This window comes from Oncorhynchus gorbuscha, linkage group LG21, assembly GCF_021184085.1.
Source record: "Oncorhynchus gorbuscha isolate QuinsamMale2020 ecotype Even-year linkage group LG21, OgorEven_v1.0, whole genome shotgun sequence".
NCBI classification, from domain to species: Eukaryota; Metazoa; Chordata; class Actinopteri; order Salmoniformes; family Salmonidae; genus Oncorhynchus; species Oncorhynchus gorbuscha.
The window spans coordinates 31,345,285-31,359,581 of NC_060193.1; the positions used below are offsets into that span (position 1 = coordinate 31,345,285).

Here is a 14,297-nt window from a genome sequence, read left to right on the forward strand (position 1 = left end):
CATGGTCAGTGACCTGTTTGTTGACTTGGCTTTCGAAGACCTTAGATAGGCAGGGCAGGATGGATATAGGTCTGTAACAGTTTGGGTCCAGGGTGTCTCACCCTTTGAAGAGGGGGATTGACTGCGGCAGCTTTCCAGTCCTTGGGGATCTCAGACGATATGAAAGAGAGATTGAACAGGCTGGTAATAGGGGTTGCGACAATGGCGGCGGATAGTTTCAGAAATAGAGGGTCCAGATTGTCAAGCCCAGCGGATTTGTATGGGTCCAGGTTTTGCTGCTCTTTCAGAACATCTGCTATCTGGATTTGGGTAAAGGAGAATCTGGAGAGGCTTGGACGAGTAGCTGTGGGGGGGGGCGGAGCTGTGGGCCGAGGTTGGAGTAGCCAGGCGGAAGGCATGGCCAGCCGTTGAGAAATGCTTGTTGATGTTTTCGATAATCATGGATTTATCGGTGGTGACCGTGTTACCTAGCCTCAGTGCAGTGGGCAGCTGGGAGGAGGTGCTCTTGTTTTCCATGGACTTCACAGTGTCCCAGAACTTTTTGGAGTTGGAGCTACAGGATGCAAACTTCTGCCTGAAGAAGCTGGCCTTAGTTTTCCTGACTTGACTGCGTGTATTGGTTCCTGACTTCCCTGAACAGTTGCATATCGCGGGGACTGTTCGATGCTATTGCAGTCCGCCACAGGATGTTTTTGTGCTGGTCGAGGGCAGTCAGGTCTGGAGTGAACCAAGGGCTATATCTGTTCTTAGTTTAGCATTTTTTGAACGGAGCATGCTTATCTAAAATGGTGAGGAAGTTACTTTTAAAGAATGACCAGGCATCCTCAACTGACGGGATGAGGTCAATGTCCTTCCAGGATTCCCGGGCCAGGTCGATTAGAAAGGCCTGCTCACAGAAGTGTTTTAGGGAGCGTTTGACAGTGATGAGGGGTGGTTGTTTGACTGTGGCTCTGTAGCGGATACAGGCAATGAGGCAGTGATCGCTGAGATCCTGGTTGAAGACAGCGGAGGTGTAATTGGAGGGCCAGTTGGTCAGGATGACGTCTATGAGGGTGCCCTTGTTTACAGATTTAGGGTTGATTTAGGGTTGTACCTGGTGGGTTCCTTGATGATTTGTGTTGGTTGTTCTATTCCGTTATGTCTGCGTAAAGTCATCATATTAATACTTTTGTGTGTGTGTGTGTGTGTGTGTGTGTGTGTGTGTTTTGTGTGTGTGTGTGTGTGTGTGTGTGTGTGTGTGTGTGTGTGTGTGTGTGTGTGTGTGTGTGTGTGTGAAGCCTGGGCAGTGGTGTGTAATTCAATTATACTGATGGTTTTGTGTGTGCGTGTGTGCCTGCAGGTTCTTCTGTCCTCCCCCGTGTGTGTACCTGATGGGCTCTGGCTGGAAGAAAAAGAAGGAGCAAATGGAGAGAGACGGCTGCTCGGAGCAGGAGTCTCAGCCCTGTGCCTTCATAGGGATAGGAAACTCTGACCAAGAGATGCAGCAACTCAACCTAGAGGGAAAGGTAGGGTGCAGCACACACACTTTTACTCCCTCACTTCCTTCCTCTCAACCTCTCACCCCCCTCTCTCCTTCACATGCTCACACACACGACACTATTACTCTTTGTTTATCACCTTCTGTCTAAAATTATTTCATAATAATAACAAATAGTATCTATGTCACACACACACTCAAATAGACACATGCTCAAAACAGTGCCTAGCACTATCTGACAACCGTTGCTTAATAATCACACACACACACACACACACACACACACACACACACACACACACACACACACACACACACACACACACACACACACACACACACACACACACACACACACACACACACACACACACACACACACACACACACACACACACACACACACCAAGGCAAATACTAACCGGTGCCTGCCATTCCTAAATAAGCCCATCTTTCTACTCCCTCTCCATCCCTCCCCCTCAGAACTATTGCACAGCCAAAACCTTGTACATATCAGACTCCGACAAGAGAAAGCACTTCATGCTGTCCGTCAAGATGTTTTACGGCAACAGCACAGACATTGGCGTCTTCCTCAGCAAGAGAATCAAAGTAATCTCCAAGCCCTCCAAAAAGAAGCAGTCCCTGAAGAATGCAGATCGTGAGTCACACACAACACACAGGCGGACGCACACACACACTACACTTTACGAACCAGGGCTGGGTTCAAATACTATTTAGAGTATTTAAATTACTTTCAAAGACATTTCTTTGGCAACGTGTATATTAGAACGTATTTGGAAATACACTTGGAAAGTATTGGCATTTATTTGAAAATAATCAAAAACACAGACAAGTGTACTATCAAATACACATATTGAAATACTCCCATGCATTTGAACCCAGGTCAGTTTGGAATTTGAAAGTTTTAGAAATAAGTATTTGAAAATATACTGAACAAAAATATAAATGCAACAATTTCAAAGATTTTCCTGAGTTACAGTTCATATACGGAATTTAGTCAACTGAGATAAAGAAATTAAGCCCTCATCTATGGATTTCACAAGACTGGGCAGGGGTACAGCCATGGGTGGGCCCGGGAGGGAATAGGCCCACCCACTTGGCAGCCAGAACCACCCACTGGGGAGGCAGGCCCAGCCAATCAGAATGATTTTATCCCCAAAAAAGTGCTTTATTACAGACAGAAATACTCCTCAGCATCCCCCCAGCCCCCACCCCCACTCAGACGATCCCAAAGGTGAAGAAGCCGGATGTGGAGGTCCTGGGCTGGCGTGGTTACACGTGGTCTGCAGTTGTGAGTCCGGTTGGATGTACTGCCAAATTCTCTAAAACGATGTTGGAGACAGCTTATGGTAGAGAAATTAACATTCAATTCTCTGGCATCAGCTCTGGTGGACATTCCTGCAGTTTGCTTGCCAATTGCACACTCCCTCAAAACTTGAGACATCTGTGGCATTGTGTTGTGTAATGATCATGCTGTTTAATCAGCTAATTGATGTGCCATACCTGTCAGATGGATGGATTATCTTTGCAAAGGAGAAATGCTCACGAACAGGGACATAAACAAATTTGAAATCTTCTTAAGCGTGTGAAACATTTCTTGGATTTTTTAAAATTTTAGCTCATGAAACATGGTACCAACACTTTACATTTTGCATTTATATTTCTGTTCACTGTACAGTCGTGGCCAAAACTTTTGAAAATGACACAAATATAAATTTTCACAAAGTCTGCTGCCTCAGTTTGTATGATGGCAATTTGCATATACTCCAGAATGTTATGAAGAGGGATCAGATGAATTGCAATTAAGTCCCTCTTTGCCATGCAAAACGGCCTCAAAAGGCTATGATGCACTACTTTAGACCAGGGTCTAAAGTAGTGCATCCCCCTTCTGATGACCAGGTGGCGAATCGCATCTCTGCATGTCTGGCAGACATATCAGTGTGGATGACGGATCACCACCTCAAGCTGAACCTCGGCAAGACGGAGCTGCTCTTCCTCCCGGGGAAGGACTGCCCGTTCCATGATCTCGCCATCACGGTTGACAACTCCATTGTGTCCTCCTCCCAGAGCGCTAAGAACCTTGGCGTGATCCTGGACAACACCCTGTCGTTCTCAACTAACATCAAGGCGGTGGCCCGTTCCTGTAGGTTCATGCTCTACAACATCCGCAGAGTACGACCCTGCCTCACACAGGAAGCGGCGCAGGTCCTAATCCAGGCACTTGTCATCTCCCGTCTGGATTACTGCAACTCGCTGTTGGCTGGGCTCCCTGCCTGTGCCATTAAACCCCTACAACTCATCCAGAACGCCGCAGCCCGTCTGGTGTTCAACCTTCCCAAGTTCTCTCACGTCACCCCGCTCCTCCGCTCTCTCCACTGGCTTCCAGTTGAAGCGCGCATCCGCTACAAGACCATGGTGCTTGCCTACGGAGCTGTGAGGGGAACGGCACCTCAGTACCTCCAGGCTCTGATCAGGCCCTACACCCAAACAAGGGCACTCCGTTCATCCACCTCTGGCCTGCTCGCCTCCCTACCACTGAGGAAGTACAGTTCCCGCTCAGCCCAGTCAAAACTGTTCGCTGCTCTGGCCCCCCAATGGTGGAACAAACTCCCTCACGACGCCAGGACAGCGGAGTCAATCACCACCTTCCGGAGACACCTGAAACCCCACCTCTTTAAGGAATACCTAGGATAGGATAAAGTAATCCTTCTCACCCCCCCTCCCCTTTAAAATTTAGATGCACTATTGTAAAGTGACTGTTCCACTGGATGTCATAAGGTGAATGCACCAATTTGTAAGTCGCTCTGGATAAGAGCATCTGCTAAATGACTTAAATGTAAATGTAAATGCAAATTAACTGAATCCCCCAAAAACATTTCCACTGCATTTCAGCCCTGCCACAAAAGGACCAGCTGACATCATGTCAGTGATTCTCTCGTTAACACAGATCACTCTGTCATGCTGATTGAGTTTGAATAACAGACTGGAAGCTTCAAAAGGAGGGTGGTGTACAGAGCTTGCTCAGGAATGGCAGCAGGCAGGTGTGAGTGCATCTGCACGCACAGTGAGGCAAAAACTTTTGTAGGATGGCCTGGTGTCATGAAGGGCATCAATCAAGCCACTTCTCTCCATGAAAAACCTCGGGTACAGACTGATATCCTGCAAAAGGTACAGGGATTTGACTGCTGAGGACAAGGGTAAAGTCATTTTCTCTGATGAATCCCATTTCCGATTGTTTGGGGCATCCGGAAAAAAGCTTGTCCGGAGAAGACAAGGTGAGCACTACCATCAGTCCTGTGTCATGCCAACAGTAAAGCATCATGAGACCATTCATGTGTGGGGTTGCTTTTCAGCCAAGGGAGTGGGTTCACTCACAATTTTACCTAAGAACACAGCCATGAATAAAGAATGGTACCAACACATCCTCCAAGAGCAACTTCTCCCAACCATCCAGGAACAGTTTGGTGATGATCAATGCCTTTTCCAGCGTGATGGAGCACCTTGTCATAAGGCAAAAGTGACAACTAAGTGGCTCGGGGAACAAAACATCGATATTTTGGTACATGGCCAGGAAACTCCCCAGACCTTAATCCCATTGAGAACTTGTGGTCAATCCTCGAGGCGGGTGGACGAACAAAAACCCACAAATTCTGATAAACTCCAAGCATTGACTATGCAAGAATGGGCTGCCATCAGTCAGGATGTGGCCCAGAAGTTAATTGACAGCATGCCAGGGCGGATTGCAGAGGTCTTGAAAAAGAAGGGTCAGCACTGCAAATATTGACTCTTTGCATCAACTTCACGTAATTGTCAATAAAAAGCCTTTGATACTTATGAAATGCTTGTAATTATACTTCAGTATTCCATAGTAACATTTGACAAAAATATCTAAAGACACTGAAGCAGCAAACTTTGGAAATTAATATTTGTCATTCTCAACTTTTGGCCACGACTGTAGTTTTAAATAGCAGGCTATATATAGGAAATGATTAGAAAATACTTTCATATAAAATTCGGGAAACATTATTTGAAAATACTCATATGCCGGTAATACTTATTTAAATAACAAATAATCAAATACGCAGGTCTGCTATACAAACACAATCTACATGTCAATATCACTCATAAGGCCCCGCTCAAATGCTTTGAAAAGGCACCCTTCCCTCCTCCCCTCATTGACGTTACCATTAATCTAACATGACTCTGTTAGGTGAAATTGAGGGTTCCAATATACATCGTTCACTATCTTATCATTGTACAGTAGTGATTACATCAAGGGAGGAAGGAAGGAGGCATCTTTTTAAGTACTCTAACCAATGCTGATCTCTACCCTTCACAATGCCGTTATTGCTCTTCAGAGGGCGCAACAGAAAAAGGAGGGGGAAAAAAACATGACAACCGAGGCATGAAAATGACCCAATGTTCAATATTGTCAAATACCTGTAGTGTTTGTTTTGCGGCCGTTTTCTGCCCTCTAATCACACTTCTTATCGGCCAGTCATTTCATCCTGCGGTGATGGGGACATGTTCTGGGGTTGTTCCATTTTAGTGTGGTCTCTTTATCTCTCTCTCTGTGTGTCTCTCCTACTGCAGTGTGTATTGCATCGGGGACCAAGGTGGCCCTGTTCAACCGGTTGCGGTCCCAGACGGTCAGCACGCGCTACCTACATGTGGAGGGGGGAAACTTTCATGCCAGCTCCCAGCAATGGGGTGCCTTCTACATCCACCTGTGTGAGTCTCACACACACACACACACACACACACACACACACACACACACACACACACACACACACACACACACACACACACACACACACACACACACACACACACACACACACACACACACACACACACACACACACACACACACACACACACACACACAATTCTTAATCAATCCTATACGCTCTCTCATATACACACTAACCACACATACATTTACTGTAGCCTGAATGAAATGTTGTGTGACCGTATCTCATGGGTTGTGTTTCCCAGTGGATGACGAGGAGTCTGAAGGAGAGGAGTTCACTGTGAGAGATGGCTATATCCACTACGGACAGACGGTCAAACTGGTCTGCTCTGTCACCGGGATGGCCCTGCCACGACTGGTACTACCCACCACTTTTACTTTGGTTTCTCACCCCCCCACCTCTTTCAATTCATGTCACATAACTATTTTTTGTTATTTTATATATTTTGTCTTTATGCATGTTATTATTACTGACACACACAAACACCCGCACATGAACTAAAGTTTCCAGTTAATGTATTGATGTGATTTGTACGCTTCTGCCTCGACAACTAAACACCATCCTCTCTGTGTGGGTCAGATCATCCGTAAAGTGGACAAGCAGACGGCCCTGCTGGATGCAGACGACCCCGTCTCCCAGCTCCACAAGTGTGCCTTCTACCTGAAGGACACAGAGCGCATGTACCTGTGCCTTTCCCAAGAGAGGATCATCCAGTTTCAAGTGAGTGAGACACTTCCTCCCAATACAACTTCCAATTCAATTTAGTCGCAACCTTCTACTCAAACTACGTATCTACCATTCGCCATAATTTTGACCACATACTTGCTGTTAACCAATCAGAATGACCTTTTTAGGAAATGTCTTCCTGGATAGTAAGTCGCTCTGGATAAGAGCGTCTGCTAAATGACTTAAATGTAAATGTAAAATGTAGTGACCATTTAGTTCATTTCTATGATAATGACAGATTTGCAATCTTCAAATTGAACATTTGTTGGTCAGATCCCACCTGAAAATGGAGGACAAAGCTTGTCGGTGCTCTGTGCTGGTCCCCGTTGCTTGAATAGGTCACAGCCTTTGTTTTTCTACAATTTTTATTGCCTTGTGATTCCATCTCGGGGAGATGACCGATTTAGAGTGATCCTCATCCTCTAACTGAGTTAATATAATGTTAAGGTGACACGTAATAGGTCCCTCGCTTAGGTGTTCTCTCTCAATCTAACTCTACATCAGAGATCACCATAGAGACAACAACTTACCCAGGATACAGCGACAGTCATAACAAACACATCTATATTCATCTACTTATCTACATCTGACGATCAAGCGCTACTGGCTCCCTTTGATGTGTGTGTGTGTGTGTGTGTGTGTGTGTGTGTGTGTGTGTGTGTGTGTGTGTGTGTGTGTGTGTGTGTGTGTGTGTGTGTGTGTGTGTGTGTGTGTGTGTGTGTGTGTGTGTGTGTGTGTGTGTGTGTGTGTGTCTGCCTCCCCCCCAGGCCACTCCATGCCCAAAGGAACCAAACAAAGAGATGATCAACGACGGAGCGTCCTGGACAATCATCAGCACGGACAAGGCTGAGTACACCTTCTACGAGGGCATGGGCCCCGTCCACTCGCCTGTCACCCCCGTGCCTGTGGTCGAGAGTTTACAGGTTAGAAAGGGACACACACACACACACACACACACACGGAAAGACAGACACACACACAGTTGCACACACACTCCATTCCTATCATAAACAAGTATTCGTTCCTCTCGCAGTGCTCCAAAAATATTTGTACACACACGTCCTTTAGACCCTTTACGCCATTCCATCTCCATCTCTTCCTCCGCCATCAAGACATAAACATTTAGACTTGTCGTATTTGTGTGTTTGTGAAGCTAAACGGTGGTGGGGACGTGGCCATGCTGGAGCTGACGGGACAGAACTTCACTCCAAACCTGAGGGTCTGGTTTGGAGACGTCGAGGCAGAGACCATGTACAGGTACCGACACACCTCTCTGCTCCTTTCAAGTTTGGGCTATCTCAATACTAGGGTTGCAAAATTCCTGTAACTTTCTCCAAATGTCCAGCTTTTCCAGCCAACCGGGATTTCAGAAACACTTAAAATGAAGTCCAACTGAAGATGCTAAGGATGGCGCCGACAAAGATGGTCGCCTCGCTTCGAGTCCTTAGGAAACTATGCAGTATATAAATTTGAGAACAAGGCTACCTAAACTATATCAGCATAAACTATGCAGTATATAAATTTGAGAACAAGGCTACCTAAACTATATCAGCATATTGATTGCACTATGTGTGGGGGTAATACACTCGACCACTGCTACTCTAACTTCCGCGATGCATACAAAGCCCTCCCCCGCCCTCCCTTCGGCAAATCCGACCATGACGCCATCTTGCACAAACCGTCTTCTAGGTAGAAATTCAAACAGGATGTACCAGTGACTAGAACCATTCAACTCTGGTCTGACCAATTGGAATCCACGCTTCAAGATTGTTTTGATCACATGGACTGGGAAATGTTCCATGCAGCCTAAGAGAATAACATCGACCTATACGCTGACTTGGCGAGTGAATTTATAAGGAAGTGCATTGGAGATGTACCCACTGTGACTATTAAAACCTACCCTAACCAGAAACCATGGCTGGATGGCGGCATTCTGAACTGAAAGCGCAAACCACTGCATTTCGCCATGGAAAGATGTCTGGGAACGCGGCTGAATATGAACAGTGTAGTTATTCCCTCCGCAATGCAATCAAACAAGCAAAATACCGGTACAGGGACAAAGTGGAGTCGCAATTCAACGGCTCAGACACGAGACATATGTGGCAGGGTCTACAGGCAATCACAGACTACAAAAAGAAAACCAGCCACATCACGGACACCGACGTGAGTAAAACATTTAAACGTGTTAACCCTCGCAAGGCTGCTGGCCCAGGCGGCATCCCTAGCCACGTCCTCAGAGCATGCGCATAACAGCTGGTTGGTGTGCATATGGACATATTCAATCGCTCCCTATGCCAGTTTGCTGTCCCCACTGTTAAGTTCTTATTTATGTATCCCTATATTTCTGTTATTATGGGGCTATCACTCAGTCAAGAGTGCGCATGTGCAGGAAGTCTAGTCGTTGATGGACCTGGCCTTGAGTGTAATGGCTACCTTTGTGGGTGTTCATACGGTATCGTAAACTTTGTTCAACTGGAACCTTGTCGTTGTGTCATTTCGAGTTAACATTGGTAGCAGAGGATGGATACTAACTACAATGTGCCACCTCACTTCGACGAGAAGAGGTCGTACGAAAGTTGGAAAAAAGAACTTGGAATCTGGACACGCGTTACTAATCTGGATGCGAAAAAAGCAAGCACTTGCGGTGGTATTATCGCTGAAGTGAAGAGCGAGAGATACAGCACTGAATATAGCCGTTGAGGATTTGAACAAGGATGATGGAATGGGAACTTTGATCAGAGCACTGGATTCTGTATTTCTTAAAGAAGAGAAAGGCCATGCCTACGAGGCATATTCAAACTTTGACAGTGTTAGGAGAAATATTTTGGTTGCAATGGCGGACTACATCATTGATTTCGAACAGAGTTACAATAGGATGCGCAAGTACGGCATGGTTCTCCCGGATGCAGTGTTAGCCTTCAAGTTGCTAGATACTGCGTGTCTAGATGGTAGGGAGAAACAGTTGGCTTTGACTGCTTGTACTGTGCTGACTTTTGCATCTATGAAGTCGGCACTAAAAATAATATTTGGTGAAAAGACGTCTGTCCCGCCAATAACAGATGGAATGCAAGTGAGTGACGCAGCATATTACACCGAGCAAGCAGGGATAAGGCGCCAACAAGTCACGTTCTCAAGACAACCAGAAGAGGGCGCCATTTCCCAACACAAATCCACTGGACAAATATGGAAGGAGATCAAAATGTGCTATTTGTCAAAGCACTTACCATTGGGTTAAAGACTGTCCTCATAAAAATGAACAAGTTAAACTAACAGAGGAAAATGCAAACACAGAGATAAAGCAGTGTAACATTACACTGTTTTAAAATTAATCTGCTTCTGATACTGAGATTGTTATAGTTGAATCCTGAGGATCTGCTGTGATTGATACTGCATGCACACGGACAGTGTGTGGTGCAAAATGGCTTGATAGCTATGTCAGTGAACTAAATATGAAAGAAGTACAAAATATGATTGACACACCAAGCAACAGAGCTTTCAAATTTGGAGATGGGAGAATTGTCCATTCTACCAAGAGTTAAGATACCAGCAAACATTGGTCAGACCGTCACATTGAAACAGAGGTGGTCCCTACAGATATCCCCTTACTATTAAGCAAAGCTTTCCTCAAGAAGGCAGGGGCTGTACTAGACATAACAAAATGACAAGGCAGTGATGTTTAAACAACCAGTGACTCTTGAACTTACTACCTCAGGGCCACTATTGTGTAAACATTTTGGACAAAGACATCACAGAGTCCATGCAAAAATTTGATTCTGACTGACAGGGAGCACAGAGATTCTGACAGTCACAGAGAACATGAACACACAAGAAAAACACAAAGTATTGTTAAAGCTTCACAAACAGTTTGGACATGCTACAGTTGACAGATTTCAGAAGTTACTCAGCAGTTCAGGGAATAATGATGATGAGAAGTACGAAACTGGAAGCGATGTGTACTACGAACGAGTTGACTATCAAGAGTGGAAAGGACCGGGAGTAGTCATTGGCCAAGATGGTGTGGTGATATTTGTGAGGCACGGAGGCATCATTGTCGGGGTGCATCACTCAAGATTGCGGAAAGTAAATGATCAACAAGATAGAGGGGCTGTTGCTGAGAATCAGTCTCCTAATGAAAATGACAAAAAGGACACAGTAACAGGCACAAACCTACCAGATGTCACATCCAATGATATGGACACAGACCATGCCACAGATCATACTGTTGAGCGTTCAAATGAGGAAAACATTCAACATGGTTGTTCCAATCTGAAAACTGGACAAACTGTTAAATACGTGGACAGAGAAAGTGGTATTCCACATGCAGCAACAGTCATGTGACGAGCAGGAAAAGCCAAAGGAAAACACTAGAACTGGTCCAACTTGCAGTACTCTGAACCAGCTACACTTTCTGGTACAACCGGGTCAGCTGACCTGTCACTTGTAGATAATCTCAGAATTGAACTAATGGAAAATCGAGAAAAACAGAATGCCATTCAAAATGATGATGTACTTGTAGCCAAGTGGTTAGAGCGTTGGACTAGTAACCGGGCGGTTGCAAGTTCAAATCCCCGAGCTGACAAGGTACAAATCTGTCGTTCTGCCCCTGAACAGGCAGTTAACCCACTGTTCCTAGGCCGTCATTGAAAATAAGAATTTGTTCTTAACTGATTTGCCTAGTTAAATAAAGGTAAAATAAATCAAATAAATTTGACTCAGCTCAACTAGATGAGCTCAGTAATTGGAGAAAAAGGGAGTGTTTGAGGAAGTCAAAGACATTGGTCAAAAATGTGTCTCAACAAGGTTGGTGTGTACCCTTAAAGAATCCTTAACTGGAATAGTGCCTAAAGCACATCTAGTGGCTAGAGGTTTAGAGGAGCTGGCTGCTAAACAACTCCCAAAAGACTCACCGACATGCGCCTTTGAGTCACTCAGATTGCTGATGTCAAAAAAATGAAAACTTAATTCCATAGACATCAAATCTGCATTTTTGCAGGGAACAGAGTTGTCAAGGGACATTCACATCCGACCTCCGCCTGAAGCTGAGAGCGAAGGAACACTGTGGAAACTAAAAAAGTGTTTGTATGGACTGGCAGATGCATCACTCTACTGATACGACAAAGTCAAGGTTACAATGCTGAATACAGGTGGAAAAATGTCACAAGTGGATCCTGCAGTCTTCTATTGGCTTGATCAAGACTGCAATGTGACTGGAGCACTTGCCTGTCATGTTACTGACTATCTGGGGTGGCTCACAGACATTTGCTACAACTGTGATTCCACACCTCAAAACTGTTTTCTAGGTTGGCCGTGAGGAGCATGATCATTTTTGTAATGTTGGCATAGAGTTAATTACAGTTGCTGGAACAGTACTGATGCAACAGGAGAGCTATATCAAGACTCTTCAACCCATCCACATGGATTCTTCAAGAGCTGTACAAAGGAATTCCCCTCTCTGTGGAATTGAAGCTGATCAATTGAGGTCAAAGATGGGACACATTTTATGGGTTGTTAGACAAAGTAGACCTGATGTAATGTTTGATGGTTGCAACTTGGCATCTAACACAAAACACACCACTGTAAAAAAACATCCATGAGGCGAACAAAGTTGTTCGTAAGCTGAAATGACAACAAGTGACTTTAAAGTTTCAGCATGTTGGATAAGATGACTCTTTGAAACTAGTTGTATTCAGTGATGCTTCGCTAGGGAACCTTACAGATGGAGGCACACAAGGTGCACATCTAATCGTGTTAATGGGTGAAGGAGGAAGATTCTCACCTATCTGTTGGCAGTCAAAAAGGATCAGAAGGGTTGTCCGAAGCGGACTTGCTGGAGAAACCCTTATTCTTGGGGATGGAATTGACAATGCTATTTTTCTTGCAACTCTGTTCTCAGAGCTTAGCACTGGTGAGACAAAAAGGCACTTTCTACCTGTAGTTTGTCACTTACAACTTCTTATTAGTTGATGCTGTGAAGTCAACCAAGTCTGTCACAGAGAAAAGACTCAGCATCAAGGAACTTATTTGTGGTCAACCACAAAGGAACAGCATGATGACTGTCTGACTTAAAAGGAGCATCCAGTCTTGTGCTCCTACAGGCTCTCAGTAATGGAAAGTGGCAGCTTGAGTAATACAAATAAAAACTGTCACACAACCCATTTGTAGTAAGGAACTTGATTAATACTTGGACATTTAATTATGTTGTTGATGTTTTATTTGTCTTTAAAGAAAAGGGGGAGACTGTTAAGTTCTTGTTTTATGTATCCCTATATTTCTGTTATTACGGGGCTATCGCTCAGTCAAGGAAGCAGGAAGTCTAGTCTTTGATGGACCTGGCCTTGAGTGTAATGGTTACCTTTTGTGGGTGTTCATACGGTATAGTAAACTTTGTTAAACTGGAACCTTGTCTTTGTGTCATTTCGAGTTAACACACACATGCTTCAAGATGGCTACCATGGTTCCTGTACCTAAAAAGGCAAAGATAACTGAACTGAATGACTATCACCCCATTCTGTCATCATGAAGTGCTTTGAGAGACTAGTCAAGGATCATATCACCTCCACCTTACCTGTCACCCTAGAACCACTTCAGTTTGCATTCCACCCTAACAGGTCCACAGACGATGCAAACGCCATCACACTGCACACTGCCCTATCCCATCTGGACAAGAAGAATACCTATGTAAGAATGCTGTTCATTGAGTACAGCTCAGCATTCAACACCATAGTGCCCTCCAAGCTCATCATCAAAGTGGAGGCCTCAACCCCGCCTGTGCAATTTGGTCCTGGACTTTCTGACGGGCTGCCCCCAGGTGGTGAAGGTAGGAAACAACATCTCCACCTCTGACCCCCAACACTGGGGCCCCACAAGTGTGCGTGCTCAGCCCCCTCCTGTACTCCCTTTTCACCCATGACTGAGTGGCCATGCACGCCTCCAACTCAATCATCAAGTTTTCAGATGACAACAGTCGTTGGCTTGATTACCAACAACGACGAGACAGGCTGCAAGGAGGAGGTGAGGGCACTCGGAGTGTGGTTTCAGGAAAACAACCTCTCACTCAACGTCAACAAAACAAAGGAGATGATCTTGGACTATCGCACCTCCCTATTCACATCAAAGGGACAGCAGTGGAGAAAATGGAAATATGCTGTATCACCGCCTGGTACGGCAACTGCTCCGCCCTCAACCGCAAGGCTCTCCAGAGGGTGGTGCGGTCTGCACAGCGCGTCACCGGGGGCAAATTACCTGCCCTCCATGACGGCTATAGCACTCGATGTCTTAACGATATCTTAACCGCCATCGATAAGAAACATTACTGT

The 14,297-nt window shown here is 45.2% G+C and overlaps 1 protein-coding gene across 3 annotated transcripts in view; it reads left to right on the plus strand.

Moving 5' to 3' along the window:
* Positions 1–14,297, plus strand: part of LOC124007683 (recombining binding protein suppressor of hairless) — a 107,394-nt gene that overhangs the window by 84,408 nt on the left and 8,689 nt on the right. For 2 of the 3 annotated variants that reach the window (XM_046318370.1, XM_046318373.1), the window contains 7 exons: positions 1,340–1,505; positions 1,961–2,135; positions 6,089–6,229; positions 6,500–6,612; positions 6,835–6,975; positions 7,749–7,904; positions 8,135–8,238. In XM_046318370.1, the coding sequence (XP_046174326.1) occupies positions 1,340–1,505; positions 1,961–2,135; positions 6,089–6,229; positions 6,500–6,612; positions 6,835–6,975; positions 7,749–7,904; positions 8,135–8,238 (996 nt within the window). The remainder of the gene's footprint in view (positions 1–1,339; positions 1,506–1,960; positions 2,136–6,088; positions 6,230–6,499; positions 6,613–6,834; positions 6,976–7,748; positions 7,905–8,134; positions 8,239–14,297) is intronic. The other variant, XM_046318372.1, reaches the window with a different exon arrangement.